General features: G+C 38.9%; 1 protein-coding gene across 1 annotated transcript in view; it reads right to left on the reverse strand.

Annotated features, from left to right (window-relative positions):
- Positions 1-4,770: 4,770 nt before the first annotated feature.
- dysf (dysferlin, limb girdle muscular dystrophy 2B (autosomal recessive)) overlaps positions 4,771-15,451 on the reverse strand; it is a 104,712-nt gene continuing 94,031 nt past the window's right edge. The window contains exons 55-59 of the mRNA XM_062445408.1: positions 9,462-9,561; positions 6,575-6,747; positions 6,370-6,479; positions 5,606-5,753; positions 4,771-5,187 (exon numbers count right to left, since the gene is read on the reverse strand). Coding sequence (XP_062301392.1) covers positions 5,131-5,187; positions 5,606-5,753; positions 6,370-6,479; positions 6,575-6,747; positions 9,462-9,561 — 588 coding nt within the window. The 3' untranslated portion in view covers positions 4,771-5,130. The remainder of the gene's footprint in view (positions 5,188-5,605; positions 5,754-6,369; positions 6,480-6,574; positions 6,748-9,461; positions 9,562-15,451) is intronic.

Consider the following 15,451-nt stretch of genomic DNA (forward strand, 5'->3'; position numbering starts at 1 on the left):
CATCTTAGCCCGGTTGTTATTGAGAATACCTGATTCTTATTGGCTTTGGCCTATGTGTTATTCTCAGATAACTGCACAGCTCTGACACTGTGTAAATTGGTGGTTATGATATCCAAAAACTATTAAAAACACATAAAAATATATTCCCTGTGATAAACACAGCAGGAGAAATATAGTAAAGATAGAAAATAAGTAAATAGCTTTAGTGTTATCCTTTAGAGTCCAACTGAAATCTACTTTAGTCATCCATTTTGGCAGCCAAAAGTAATGTCAATGAGTTTATATCTTTAAATAAACAAAGGTGTGTGGAGAAATGCTTCTTCTCATCTCAACCGGCTCATCTTGGTTGTGTTGTGTAACAGGATGCAATCAGGCTCAGTGTGACCGTTACTTTACTGCTTTATAGTCAAACTTTTATTAGTATAAAAACCCCTTTAGATGCATCTTTACTGGTCCTCCTAGAAGAAGGACTATAGCCAAGATTTACCCAACAGTCCATGTCCTTGGTTTTCTCTCTCTCATCTCATTTTCAAATAGGCAAATATGGTTAAATTAACCCTGTAACACCAAGTGAATCATAACTCTACGTCTTCAGTGTGATCATTTTTCTCTGAAACCTGATGTATAAGATCAGATACATGTAATGCACAGATAAACCAATGCAGTGTTGAATGACTAAAATATTTGTTAGTTTATGTTATTGTATTAATTCCTGTTGAAAAGGTGTAGAAATCCACTTATCTGTAAATCTGTTGTCATTTTTTGGATTTAATGCATTATGTATCATCATCATACATAAAAAGTTTAGTAGGTGGCGATATGGGCTTTACGCAGGACCAACATGAAACCAAAAAATATAAACTTTTCCCTTTTGTTTTGGATTTGGAGAACACTGTGTAGACTGAATCTAGGATTATTATTTTTTATCCACAATTATTAACATGATCAAGAAAATGAAGCATTTTCTGAAACCTCACGATGAGCAAAAGTGGATATAACAACAAAAAACACACAAAAAAGAGGAATAATAACACTAAAGCTTAAATTGAAAGTCTAAACAGTATAATCTTCAATATATTCTAAACGTAATCTTACTAATACACAATCATTTTAAATAAAACACTACACACACTGACCTGAAATGAAGTTTTATTGATAATACTGATAGTGATAATGCAGTGCACACAGTATTGCTCTCTGTGGATATGAACTCATATTGAGAATACATTCAGTTTGTGTCACAGAAGACCCAAAATATCATCAATACTGTCAGTTATGATCAATCACCATTTACAATAGCAATAAAAGGGGATTTGTTCACGGTGCTGTGGATGCAAAAAAACAAACAAAAAAAAAAAAAAAATACAAACTGGATTTAAAACCAGATTTTGTTTCCAGTTTCACCAACAAAGATTATGTGCATGTTGCTGTGAAGTGCAGTTTTTTTTTTAGCATAAAGCAGCTTGTGTTTAAAGCTAAGGCGTACAGTAGTGCAGCATATTTCCAGAGCGTAAATCAGTCCGCTATAGCAAAAAAACGAATAATAGAGAAAATATTACTTTGTTTATATTTGATCAGTTGAAAGTCAAAAATATCAACTTTAAGCAGTTTAAAAAAAAACAAAAGTAAATATTTTCAGATTAGCAAACCATGCTGTATACCACATATAAAACATCTTAATGTATCTGAAAAGATAAAAGGCTAATTTATTGGACCCTAAAGGACCATGTAATTTAAAAACAAACAAAACAAAAAAAAAACATGAAAATCTGTCAAAAAATAAAAGTTACACATGAAAACTTTAACTTTCAAGCATGTTTCAGTTCTTTCACAACCTCTACCAATGATGTCACAGCATATTTTTTTGGCATTGATGACAACTGATGAACATCATTGATCAGAGTGTGGGTCAGCAGAGAGTGTTTCAAGTTGTGCACCTATTACTGTATTTTTTTTTCCTCTTTCATTTAATTCATAGCTGAATTACAACTTTTAAAAAACTATTACAACAGCAAAATGTAAATGTTCGCTTTCTTTGAGGGGCGGCACATGTTTTAAGCTTCATAAAGACCACAGCAAGGCAAATAAATAAGGTCTTAGAGGAGAATGTTGGTGTTTTTTTTTGGCTTCTGTTTTAATTAACGCTATAGAGCAGCAAGTATTCGTATATACGTCGAGGCTTCAAAGCTAATAGCTAAAGGCATGTGGCGTTTACTGACAGGAATAACACAAGGCAACTTCGCAGTACAAAGGCATCTCGAGGCTTCTTGTTAACAAAATGAATTAGAGGTTACAGCAGGATTGTCTAAATGAACAGTGTTTCCATTTTAAGGCTTGAGGATTGAAGCTCTCTGAAATATATAAAGCTACAGTATATAAAGACACTCACTCAGTGTATTTAAAAGTAAATTTATCTCATTAACCTGTCACAGCTATCTCCATCTTTCGGCTCCTCTCTCTAAACATTAGAGTCATTGGAAAAGTGGAATCACACATTTATGAACAAGAGTTTACAGCCATGCTATTGGCACTGTTAGGTAGGCTAGCACATTGAGCTAAATGCTAATGTCGGCAGGCTAACAAGCTCAAAATAACAATGCTAACATGCTGACGTCAAAGCAAGTCTAATTTTTTTACCAGGTTCACCATCTTAATTAGCATGTTAGCATGCTAGCATTTGTCCCACCATTGGAAAGACGGCGTATTTTTGTACATTTTTTGGATCAAGCCGACACATTTTCAGGTCAAACTAACAGTTCAAGTGAATGTTAAATACATTTTGGCTCAGCCTTGTATCAGAACACATCCACAAACTGTGTGTATTTAGATGCGGCGTGACTACATACAAAGTCAAAGCAAAGATGTGAATGATAAAGACACAAATTTGAAAAAAATGCTACCAAAAACACGCTTTTTTTTGTCACATAACCAACCATATTTGGTGTATTTAAGTTCCAAGTGCACACCTGAAGCTATTTTTCAATCCCTGCTGCTATAAACACTCAGATACAGATGCCAAATGATGCCTAAACAACGTAGTGACGGCGTATAGATTATAAATCCCTGAAGAAAAAAAAAATGTAATACAAATCAGAGCACTAACTTCTCTTTCTTTTGGTTTTTAGTTTTTTTTCTCAAGTCTTCTTTTGATTTTTTGCAGGTATTTGAACTTTTTTTGCAGGTATGTCAAATGCTGACATCTGACAACCAGCAAGTTCTTCAAAAAAGTAAACTTGAGAAGGTAAAGTAGTGCGACATTTAGCAGTAGTTACAGAAATCTTTCTCTTCTTGCTAAACCTTCACTCTGACCTGGCAGGACAACCGGTTACCTAAAAACTCTGTCCCACGAACGAGCTGCTTGAGAGTTAAAGTGACGTTTTATTTACGAGACCCCGCTGGCTCGTAATTGGCCGCCCCTGAACCTAAAAACGAACCAAACGGGACAAAGTCAACTTTTCCACTCTGGTCAGGTTCAAAGCAAACTAAAAGGTGGAGGAAAAGACTCTCCAGACTTCTGAGGTAACTAACAGCGAAGAAAGAGACGTGAAAAATTAAAAAGAAGGACGTTGTTCATCTACCTTCTTCCTTCTCTTAGCTTAATTCTTCACTTGTTTCCATTTTGACCCGTGTTCGCTGACTCAGAGACTATTTAAAGAAGAAAAGACTTTGATAGACACACACATATGCACAATAACAAACATGTACTTCAGGAAATCCTGCTGAATCTGGGTGGATTAGTCCGTCTCATCTAACCCTTCCTGTTCGGACTCTGTGTGTGTGTGTGTATGTGTGTGTGTGTGTGTGTGTGTGTATGTGTGTGTGTCACATACAAGCTGTAATTGACCCAAAGCACACGATGAAAAAGCTTGTCTTGACCTAACACACACACACACACTCATAAAGTAATGTATCAAATCACACTGCTTTTTTTCACCACAGTGTTTAGGTGTTTAGGTGTGTGTGTGTGTGTGTGTGTGTGTGTGTGTGTGTGTGTGTGTGTGTGTGTGTGTCCTTATCTGCCCACATCCATCTATTTAAAAACATGCTCAAACCCCCCGGAGCAGCAAGAAAACAAATCCCTGACTTAACCTGCTGAACCCTCAGAGTGCTGAAAGACTGGAGGAGGAGAGGAGGAAGAGGAGGAGGAAAATAATCTGAAGTAGGAGGACAAGCAAGTTGAGGAGAAGAGAAGCAGTGAAGGAGAAATGAGGAGATGGAGTAAATGAAGACGGGGAGGAAAACCAAGATTAAGAAGGAGGAGGAAGAGGATGTGATTGAGAGAGAAAAGGAGGAAAAGCAGGAGATGAAGAACAAAATTAGATGCAGGAGGGAGCAAAGGAGGAGAAGAGGGAAGAAGAATAGGAGAGAAAGGAGGATGAAGAGGTGGAAAAGGAAGAGGAAGAAAGCTGAAGAGGTAGGGGAGGAAGGGCAGGAAAAGCAGAAGGAGAGGAAAGTAGAGGGGAAGCAAGGGAGGAGGAGGAAATGAAGATGAGGATGAAGAGGAAGAGGAAGGAGGGACAACAGGAAAAAGGGAGAAATGGAGGAAGAAGACAAGATGGACAAGAACGATAAGGGAGGCAGAAAAATTTGATGAGAGAGAACATCCTTAGGAAAGGATGAAGGGGAGGAAAAGGAGGGACAAAGAAGAGGAGGAAGCAAAGGAGGAGAAAAACTAAATATATAAGGTGGAAGTTAAAATTCCCAACTTTTTCAACACTGTTTTTAACTGAAGGCAGCATATGTGACCTATTGTAACTATGCATATTATCAATAAATCTGAGCTGCAAGTTTTGCCATTTTTTACTTTTTTGGACATTAAAATGTATTTTTTCTGATTGTACTTGAAGGCAGCACATGAAGCAATGACATACAAAAAAAAGTTCCCAGTTTGAATTTTTTAGGATGATAAAGTTTGACAGTTTGAAGTCGCTCAGTCACCCCTTGCTAACATGGCGATGGAAAGAAAGGACTCGGACAACACATGCTGATGATAAGACGGTGAAGCGCAGATCTAAAAAGGAAAGGCACAAATGGACACACACGTAAAATCAGTTCAGCCTCAGAAACTCGACATCGTTCTTCGTTGTGTCTGCTTGTTCGTGTTCGCCTCTCCTCCTCGCGCTCCCGTCATCACTCTGTTCCTTTGGCTGGTCCGAAAGGTCCCACCATCTTCATGGCAGCGTAGTTCTGCAGAATTTAAGAAAGAAAACACAGTAAAGTGAGAAAAAAAAGAGAAGATTAAAGAGGTTATTTTCTAAAATCCTTTATCATCTCTCCTAAAGGTTTTTTACGTTATCTGTTCTAATGTAAAAGACGGATAAAGACGGATTTCTACTGTCTTAAAGGGGACATATCATACTTTTTGTGACTTTTTTTTAAATTTTAGGATATGTGCTTTTAACATTTTAGTTTTAGTTTAGTTTATTTACAAGAACATGAGGCAAAGAATGTCAGAATTAACCAGGTGTTTAATGAATTGGAGGAAAAAAGCCTAAATAAACCTTTTAAAACAAGAAATGATGACAGAAAACAATCAAAATAAGACTTGAATAAACTTTTTAATAAACCACTAGTTCTCATTTATAATAAATAGACTCAAACTTGCCGGGAAGGAGTAGAGGAAGACGCCGAAGAAGAGGAAGATGAAGAAGAGGATGATGAAGAGGATGATAAACCACTTGAAGCGCCTCCACAGGATGAACCTGAGAGTCTTGTAAGGGGAGGAGAACCACAGGAAGGAAGTCTCTGGACGCCTGGGAGGACGGAGAAGAAGAGAGAATCAGAGACCATGTGTACAGTCAGTGTCTGTTAAGGGTCAATGACGTTTTTTTTTGTCTATGTGGTTTAGTCAAATTTAAAAGGGTTAAAATGTGAAAATAAACGTATGAATAACTTGCACACATTCTTTTTTTGTGGACCCAGCATCAAATTTCTGCTTTTAATCCATTTTGAGAGAATATATTAGAGGATTATGGCAAAAATGTCTAAGTGGTGTAACCATAAAAACTTTGTACCAAATAATTCAACTTGCTTAAAAACACTAAATTCTCAATAAAACACCATATCAACTAGTTTGGCATGATCTTACATTATACCTTTTTATATTAAATACACTGTAGGTGGATATGTCACATGTAATATTTATCATTCTTTTGTGGTTACACCATTTGACATTTTCAGGAGCATTCAGTCTAACTTTTAGGGAAAAAAATGGCACAAATGTACCAAAAACCAACAAAAATACAAAATGTACATTTTAACAAACCTGATGCTACTTTTAAAACTATTTTTTAACATGTTTTATTTGCTCATCTTGCCAAACCGACCCATTTTCAGTTGTCTGTGTGTGTTTGTGTGTGTTACACTCACTGAGGTTCCTCCAGGTGAGGGTTCATGTTGGGTTCGTCTCTACCGAGGCCGGCCGGTCGCTCCTCTTGATCCTGTTCTGTCACGATCTCCAGAGACATCTCCACCTTCCCCTGAAACACAGACAACAAAGACAAAGAGTTATTAAAGAAAGAGGAGGAAAAAAGCAGACCAACAATTTATGAATTCTGAGTGCTTCTGCGCTCACAGCGATGATCTTCTCTCCGTTCTGGTTGCAGGTGCAGGGCCACCATCCTTTGACGGTCTTCTGTTCAAACAGAGACACCAGTTTTTCCGCCGGCTGCTCCAGCAGCTGCAGGGTGCACTTCTCCGGAGACTTGGCCGGACGCAGCATGTGGTTCAGGTCCATCGCCAGGTGACCTAAAGAAACATGAACATTTCTTACAAGGGCTGGACCATAAGGAGCTCATTAATCATGATGACGAGGGCTCCGTTTGACATCGATAAACATTAAAATGTAGTTTTATGCATTTAGGAACTGTCTAATTGAGTCCAGCTAATTGTCAAAAGCAATGTAGTTTTTCCACAGACATACACACATATATTGACAACAATTTAAAGCTCAGGGTTAATGCTAAAGAACACTTTGCACAAGAGGAGACAGTTATTAAACCTCAGCCAAACATTTTATATATGAGAGGTTGTAGAGACACGATAGGAAACCTCACACAAAACGTTCTGTCTGGATATCTAAAGAATGTATTATTCTCTGCAAATTATTACTTATTTCTTTTATAGTGCAACCAGTGAAGAGAGCTCACAAGCACAGTAGACTTCCTTTTAAGGCTTTACACGTCAACAAGTTTGGGAACAACCTGCATAGTTCAACCCCATCGTGAAAGAGAGGAACCTCAATTGTGCAAAATCCTAAAAACGCTAAGTCACATGTAAAAGGTTCTTCTCTGCTGTGCTGTATATATTGCACAGTCGACTATATCCTGGTGGTGAACTTTGAAATTTTAAGTAAATTGTGATGCGTAAAATCATCCTGCAGTCTTGTTGACGTCAATCATTTTGGTCTGAAACTGTTAAACTGTTAACGTGAAATTTAAGAGTCATGGTATAAACTCTATAAACTGCTTTGTAGTGTCAATTCATACAGCCAATAAAACCATAGTGAATCCACATTTACATAAATACTGTGTGTCTCTCATTAATGAGTGATAGTAGTTACATGTGCCCATTTGTGTTGCTCCCAGGGATGAAATTAGTCTTTTTTTGGGGTTTATTTCTATATTTCAAACCTTTTTTTCTCATTTAAGCACAACCCAAATAACCCACTTCCTCTTCTTCAATGCATCCGATCTTGAAGGAGAACGAGCCACCGCACACAAAATGTTCACAGCAGCAAATGTAAAGATTTATATGAATTTCTATTGCTTGAAACTATAAAAACATCAGAAACTGCTGCTTTAAGATGAAAGAAAGATTATTTTGTAGCTCATGAAGATGAAAAGATGCAAAATCAGATCTGTAAAAGCCATCAGTATCAACTATCCATCGAACCTGTTTTTCCGTGCTAATAACTGACTTGTGATTGAGGCGGTGATGAAGGGTAGTTAGTGTAGTTTTGGTCAGTTTTGGCCTTTACTGTGGAGGGTTTGTGGGTTGATAAATGGCTGAAGAGAGACTAGACATCCACTGGAAGTGTTTTTCCAGAGCGCGCTTTCAGTTTGACAGTGCGACCATCGGAAAATGGCTCGTGTCTGACCCTCGCACCACGCAGGAAGATTAACAGTCGGCGGTCGGAGCTGACGAGCTGAAGACAAGTAGGAATGGAAAAAATGCTTTGAGGTGGCCACACACCCGCGTGCCGTACGAGGCGAATAAGCCCGAGCGGGAGAAAGCGCTGCGGCAGAGCGAGATGGTGACAGACAGAAACAGATCAGAATCTGGATTCCTCATCTTGCCCTCCTCTCGCACCACGGGCGAGCGCTCACTCTACCGAGCGTCGTCCTCCCTTCTGCGGCAGAAGAGATGAAAAGATGTAATGAGGCAGGAGGGGTGAAAGAGGAGAGGCAGGGCGGTGAGTTATTTCGAGGGGACGGGGCCGGGGCAGCGTCAGGGGTGAAGGAAAGGCAGAATTTTGACAGCTTGAGTCTCGAGAAGAAAAAATAAGATCAGCCCTTCCTCTCTCTGCGAAATGTGCCAACACAGTGGAAATAGAAGAGCGTTAATTCAAAAGATAAATGTTATCACAGTAGTTTGTACATCGCACATATGGTTCCCCGGGCGGATTTACCACATAAGCCTTCGCCAGAAATTAGGGAAAAACTGTCTAAATGTCAAACCCAAAATGAATTAAGTGTATTGCTACAACCTTAAGGCATGTACGTGTGTTTAAATAAGGTAGGAACATGAGGGAATAAGGGTCCATTTCCAGTAAAACTTTAAGAGGCGGCTGCGGCTCGGGAGGTGGAGCGAGTCGTCCACTAATTGCAGGGTTGTCGGTTCAATCCCCGGCTCCTCCTGTCCACACGTCCGAGCGTCCTTGGGCAAGAAACTGACCCTCAAAAATGCCTCGTGTGAACAAGAGGTAAATTGTAAATAGTGATTTAAAGTGGAAGAAAAGGGGGAAAAAGTACAATTTCACAAAGGTTTTGGTAAAAGATTTAACTGGATACTTCCTTAAAAATAAATCATCAATGTCCGAGCTAAAGAGAAGATGTTATAGCATTGATGTGCCTGTGTTCTACATGTATATGAAGCCGCCCAATGTTTAAGAAGCTATGTTTGTGTAATATATAATATTTGTGTGTCTATAATGTGTTTAAATGTAGCCGAAATTACACTTTAGTTGTTCTCATTTACAGAATTGTCTGTTTCTGATATGATGTTCACCGAAACATCATATCAGCACTTTAAGATACACACTGTAGTGTTTTAGGGCTTTACAAATTTAAGCAGTTATGTGTGGACGTAATCTGAATATGAAGGAACAGATGCACGGAAAGGTAAGATGAAAAATTAAAGACCATCATGAATAATGGTGGAAACACACACACACACACACACACACACACACACACACACACACAGACACACAAAAACACAATCAGAGCAGTGTGTTTTACCGAGGTAGTCGTCAAAGGAGAACTTGTCGTTGTCCCAGATCTGGATGGTCAGTTTAGGAGGCAGCTTAGTCTCGGCTTTATCCAAACTCCAGAAATGTGCCTGCAGACACACAGAAAGACCAGAGAGAGAGAGAGAGAGAGAGAGAGAGAGAGAGAGAGATGGATTTAACAAGTGTATCTAGTATAACACCTTTGTTCTGCGTACCTGAAGACCCTAAGGAGATAGAAAATATTCTTCTAAAATTACAGGTGTTCAGAGTTCAGAGATGCCACAGAAGAAGCAGAAACAACGATGATGTGAAGAGACACATTTACTGTATGAATTATGGCAAGTTCACAACCCTGAGTGGCATTTAATCTCTCAACATCTAATCTTAACCAAAGCTTTAACCCTCAACCTTCATAAAATAAATAAACGTAACCAGTCTGCACATTAATCACCATCATTTAAAACAATTTGGACTAAAGTTGGACTAAATTTCATCTGCAGTTTCTGGACTGAACATTAACTTTTACATATTAGTTACACAGAAAACTGATGTAGTAAAAAAGGGGGTAAAAATTAAATTAATTACACATCTTTGCAGTTTTAAACATCAATAAAATCCATCTCGGTCACTCAGATCAGCTTCCAAACATAATTGAGCTGCTGTGGGTGAAATTAGAGATTTTTATTGGTATTATTATTATTATTAAATTTTACAAGTATTCCATTGTATTTAACTTAATGATTCTCTTATTTGTCATCAAATCGCCCGCTAACATTAACCACATTTAAACCTCACCTGTTAAAAAACTGTTTTCGCTTCTTAAACTGAACTGTCAGCTTGTCTCTTTATGTAATGTTAAACTCTGAACGCACCATGAAATGACGCTCTTAGGGCCTGATTTACTAAAGGTTTGCGTGTGTAGAAACGTGTGCAAACTTGACATCACCCGCAAAAAATGTGCAAGCTGATCTACTAACGCGGCGCACCGAGGTTTGCGTCCTTCAACTGTGTATGGTCATGAAAACAATTTCAATTGGAATTTAAGCATATATTTGAAACAACCAAATTTGACTGGAGAATGATGAACAAACGTGTGTGTGTGTGTGTGTGTGTGTGTGTGTGTGTGTGTGTGTGTGTGTGTGTGTGTGTGTGTGTGTGTGAAGCAATTTTTTTGGGGACAAATTACAAACTTGACAAGTTAATTCAAGACAGCTTTTCCAATTGGGGACAAAAGCTGTGTCCTTTATGATGTCATGCGTTCCGATGATGTCATGCGTTCCGATGATGTCACAGAGGCACTCCAGAATCTTGATAAGCCACCAGATTCTGACTGACTGAATATCTGAAGGTAAAAACCGGAAGACATTTATTTTGTATCATCCAGCACAATGGAAGCACGAAAAACAACTTTTAGACATAACAAGGTAACTCCCATGACCGTCAAAGAACAGGGAGACCATGTTGACCACAAGCAGGCATCCACCACTATGGAAGAGCCTCAAACAACCTCTATAAAAATGGAGGTAAAGCCAGTGGCAGGTAAAGCCGTAGCGTCTGGAGACTACGTGGACCAGAAAGACTTTCTGGAGTCTGTACACAGTGTAACACCGGTGACAGATCTGGAGTCTGCCGATGAATCTGAAGCCAGGACAGAAAGCAAGAATTCGCTCCACAACTACATCACAGTGCTCATGGTGAGAGTGCTGACTGAATGTCATACTCTGAAGGGGCGCCACCAAAAAGAGTGGATCAAACACACCAAGAGACTGGTGCAGCAGACGTTGGAGGGACTGACTGAATCTGAAGGCTTCTGCCCAAATATTAAGACCACCAAGAGACTCTCCAAGGCCATCATCGAAGAGCTGACGGGGAAGTTTGGTGGGAGGCGCACACTGGAGCTCCTGATATTAGCCGAGGATTCAGCTGTGGACGCAGCCATCGTAAAGTCGGTGCAGGACGGTATGAAAGACCTCCATAATGGGCTCTCAAAGAAAGCCCAACCTTTATGGAGAGAGGTTCTGCAGGTGGTCGGCGTTGTCGTAGGATGTCTGGCGTCCATCGTCCTGATGCTACTCGTCCCTTAAAACATAATGTACATGTGTGGGTTTCCCCCGAGAACTTCGGTTTCTTCCCACAATAAAAATGTGTAAATATATTCTTAATGTTTGAAGCAGGTCTTCTTAAATTAGAGCTATAAGAAGTGTTTGGTTTGACCTCACACACCCACACACACACAATAAATACATTTATGAGAAAAAAGTAGAAATATCAGTATCAGTTTGCCATAATGAATATGTAATATGGGGCGTTTCAACCCCAGTGTGCAAAATACAGGGAGGAGAAAATGCAAATATGTTATTTAGCACACGCACAATGACAGAATACGCACATGACAGATTTTTTCCACCTGTGTTAATATTTTTGGAGTTTTACTAACAGCATCGACTTTGTCACTAATACTCTCCCATATGTTGGTTTTTCTGGTAATATTAGTTTTTGTTATAACTCAATATATTTGTTAACCTCTTCCACTAGAACCTGATCACATTTCATTTTGCGCTTGAGGGCCTTCTGCTCGTCCAAACTCTTCATTAAGACACAAAACCCTCATTTAAATACTGCTGTTAAACACCCTGTTGCACCTGTTTTCATTTACAGTTATTCTTAGTAGATCACCTGCAAAATGCACACAAACGAAACGCGCAATTTAGTAACCACTATTTGGGATCTTAGTAAATCAGGCCCTTACTGCCTTGATTGTTTTTGCATTTCCTGTTTAAAACAACTATTGCAGAGTTGATGATGTCACCATTTAAGATCCAGTTTTACAGGAAGTAGAAAAATCATGTGAGGTCATTTCATGAGGGACTTTAAAACGCACGCACCAATTGTGAAATATATCGTGCTGTAAATATATCGTACATTGACGCGGTTGCTGTTTATTTATTTTTTTAAAAAGCAACCTTAGTAACGGTGTTGAATGATGAGACAGCAGAGAGGAGCGACGCTCTGGGAAACATGCTGGGAGGCTCCTCTCAGTTCGGAGCGCCACTCCATCGATACATCTCTCACTACATCACCACTTCCACACAGGTGCAACCATGAGTGTGTGTTTTTTAGGTGTGTGTGTGTGTGTATGTGTGTTACACCTATTATCACCTCTGGTAGATTCACACTAAACTGCCAGACAGTATCTGATCCCGTCTCACCTCCCTGCTAATGGGCTTCACCCTGCAGCTGGTGCGCACTCAGTTTCCTCAGCTTTCTCTTTTCCATTCCCTCATTCGTCGTCCTTTTTATCTGCGTGTGAGACTCTCTTTTTGCTTCTTGTTATGCTGATAAAATATATGGCTTTTAACACCTGAAATAAAATAGGTCCCCCGTGATTTGCAGCAAATGTCAATATGTCACTGTAATGTTCCTAAAAATACTCAAGAGTGAGGAGATTTTCCACAAACTAAAAGCTGCACTTAGCAACTTGACTTAATGGCAGCCTGAATTCCCTTCGCCCTGAATTTGTGGATTTTACTATAAACCAGGGCTTGTGATGATCGATTTATAGCAAAGTGAGGAAAGATAAACTTTTGGCAAAACTTTACAACATATTTTTTTCCTTTCTTTTCACAGCCACAGCTTAAGAAATTGTTCTGCATGTCGACTAGTCTACTCCCACATGAGGGAATCCACTATGTCTCAATTAGTAGAAATAAGAATCTCTGTCATGTCCGTCCGTCCATACATTTCCTGACTCTCGGTGGTCGTGTTGGCAGCCAAAAGCGGACCCCCAAAATCACTTTAACGGGCTCTGTTTAATGCTAAAGAGCGGTGATTTAACTCTGAGCCCCTTCCAGATGTCTGAAGTTGTGAAAGATCTACGGTTAAGCCCGAAAACCGGACCGCACGTCCCATCAAGGTTACTCAGGTCTGCTTGAGCAGTTGTTTCTGGTTGTTTTTAAGATCAAGGTTGAAGCACAGGGGAGATGTTGCCTTTATGGTGGTAGAAACGCTGGATCGAGTTTCATGTTTTGCTGGCCTCCACACCGCCTGTTTTTAAAGCCTGTCTTAAAACACATTTTTTATTCCTTGGCTTTTAACTCGGTATGAAAATTACATTGTTTTGTTTTGTTTTGCTTTTTTTTTTAGTCTGTTAAACTGGTTTTTGTGTTTTTATTGTGTTGTTTATGGCTTTTGTTATTTTGAGTGTACAGCACTTTGCTCAATCCTAAAAATGTGGTCAACTTGAACAAAGCCAATGAAAGAGAGAACAGCAAACACTGGCAGCAGCAGCAGCAGCAGCAGCATCATCATGCTCCACCTGCAGCCACAATGCGATACAATACAATACAGTACGATTTCCAACATGTTACCAAGATGTTGAAATATATTCAACATAGCATTAAACACCACAATCCCCATGGTAACCGGCAGCCACGATGCGATACGATACAATACGGTATGATGATTTATTTATGGATTAAAGACACTAAACTAAAAGGTATAACTAAATACAAGTAGTTGGAATAAAAACACTTATTTACATCATGGTCTTAAGATGTTGAAAGATATTCAGCATAAAACTAAACTCCAAAATCCACCTGTTAACAAGCAGTTACAATAAAATATGATACTATATGATACCATACAGTACGGTATGGTATGATATGATGATGACTTATGGATAACAGACACAAAAACTAAATCCAAGCAACACCAACTTATTTCCAACGTGGCAAAAACGCATCATCACCATAATTTACCAAAAAGAAATAGTAAATAATTAGATAGCTTAAGTAAAAATTTAACTGATGATTTCATTATAAATCTGTGAACCTGTTCCCCATTAATCAGTTCTTATCTGACTTCTGTAAGCTCCTTTAGTTTTGAGCAGCAGGATGTGTATCAACAGTCTGCTCCACAACATGACAGCAGTGTGAAACAAGGAACTTCTACTTTCTTTATTTACGAGGGATGTTACATGAATGCACGCTCACCCTGGTATTATGCTTAGTATGGACCATATTTATCTGTAAACTCGCGTATTGAAGAGCTTACTCACTGATAATATTATACATATGAGGCTTCTCCTGCTGCTCTACTCTGAGCTGTTCTGGCAGCAGTCCAACCCGTCTGAATTCATCAGTAACAACTTCACTAAGATGCATTTAATGAATACAGAATAGTATTATATTGCAGCACATGTAGTTTGTTCCTAAATCTAGCTCTGAAATCACTGCACCAAGCAGAACATGCATAATCACAATGACACTGTATCATTGAGGATTTCTCTCATTTATTTACTGTTATAATGTTGGTTGTCTACTGTTTCAAATACTGTAACTATCACATGGAAACTTCTTGTCGAGGTATTAAAAAAAGAGACTTCTTGAGCCACAGTTGAGGTATTATACTTGGAAATAAAGCTGTTGGACGACAACTGATAAAACTGGCTCCTCGAGTGAGAAATCAAGTGAAACAACACCAAAATAAACCTCTTTTTATATGCTTTCTATTACTTCATTTACAGGAGTGTCCTTTTGATTTAGCCTTTTTTTTTTTGGTTGTTTTTTTAAAAGTTTAACCTCTCAATTCTGACATTTTCCTCAGAGGTTTGGGACTCATTTTTTCCTGATATTTATTTGAATATCCTGCTCGAAATGGCTTAGATTTGAGTAATGTTCTGTAATGTCACTCTCAATCATCGGAATCGTATTTTTTTTTTAAAAAGGGGGACAAATAAAACTTTAAGCAGTGCAAATAGAGCGTCGTTTTTTTCCCCCCTCAACAATACATCTGATTTTTTTTTTGTTGCAAATATGCACAAATGATGAATGGACTCCTCGCTGCAGCCTGCGTAATGACTTCACACCGACTCTCTAAATCAGAGTCTAAATCCACATCATGCTCTCACGCTTCATAACAACACACACAAAACACTGAGAGTAAACACACTACACCCTGTCTGCCTCCTGTGTGCGTGTGCGCGAGGCCGCTAAAGGATGT

This window comes from Scomber scombrus, chromosome 23 (genome assembly GCF_963691925.1).
Source record: "Scomber scombrus chromosome 23, fScoSco1.1, whole genome shotgun sequence".
Lineage (NCBI taxonomy): Eukaryota > Metazoa > Chordata > Actinopteri > Scombriformes > Scombridae > Scomber > Scomber scombrus.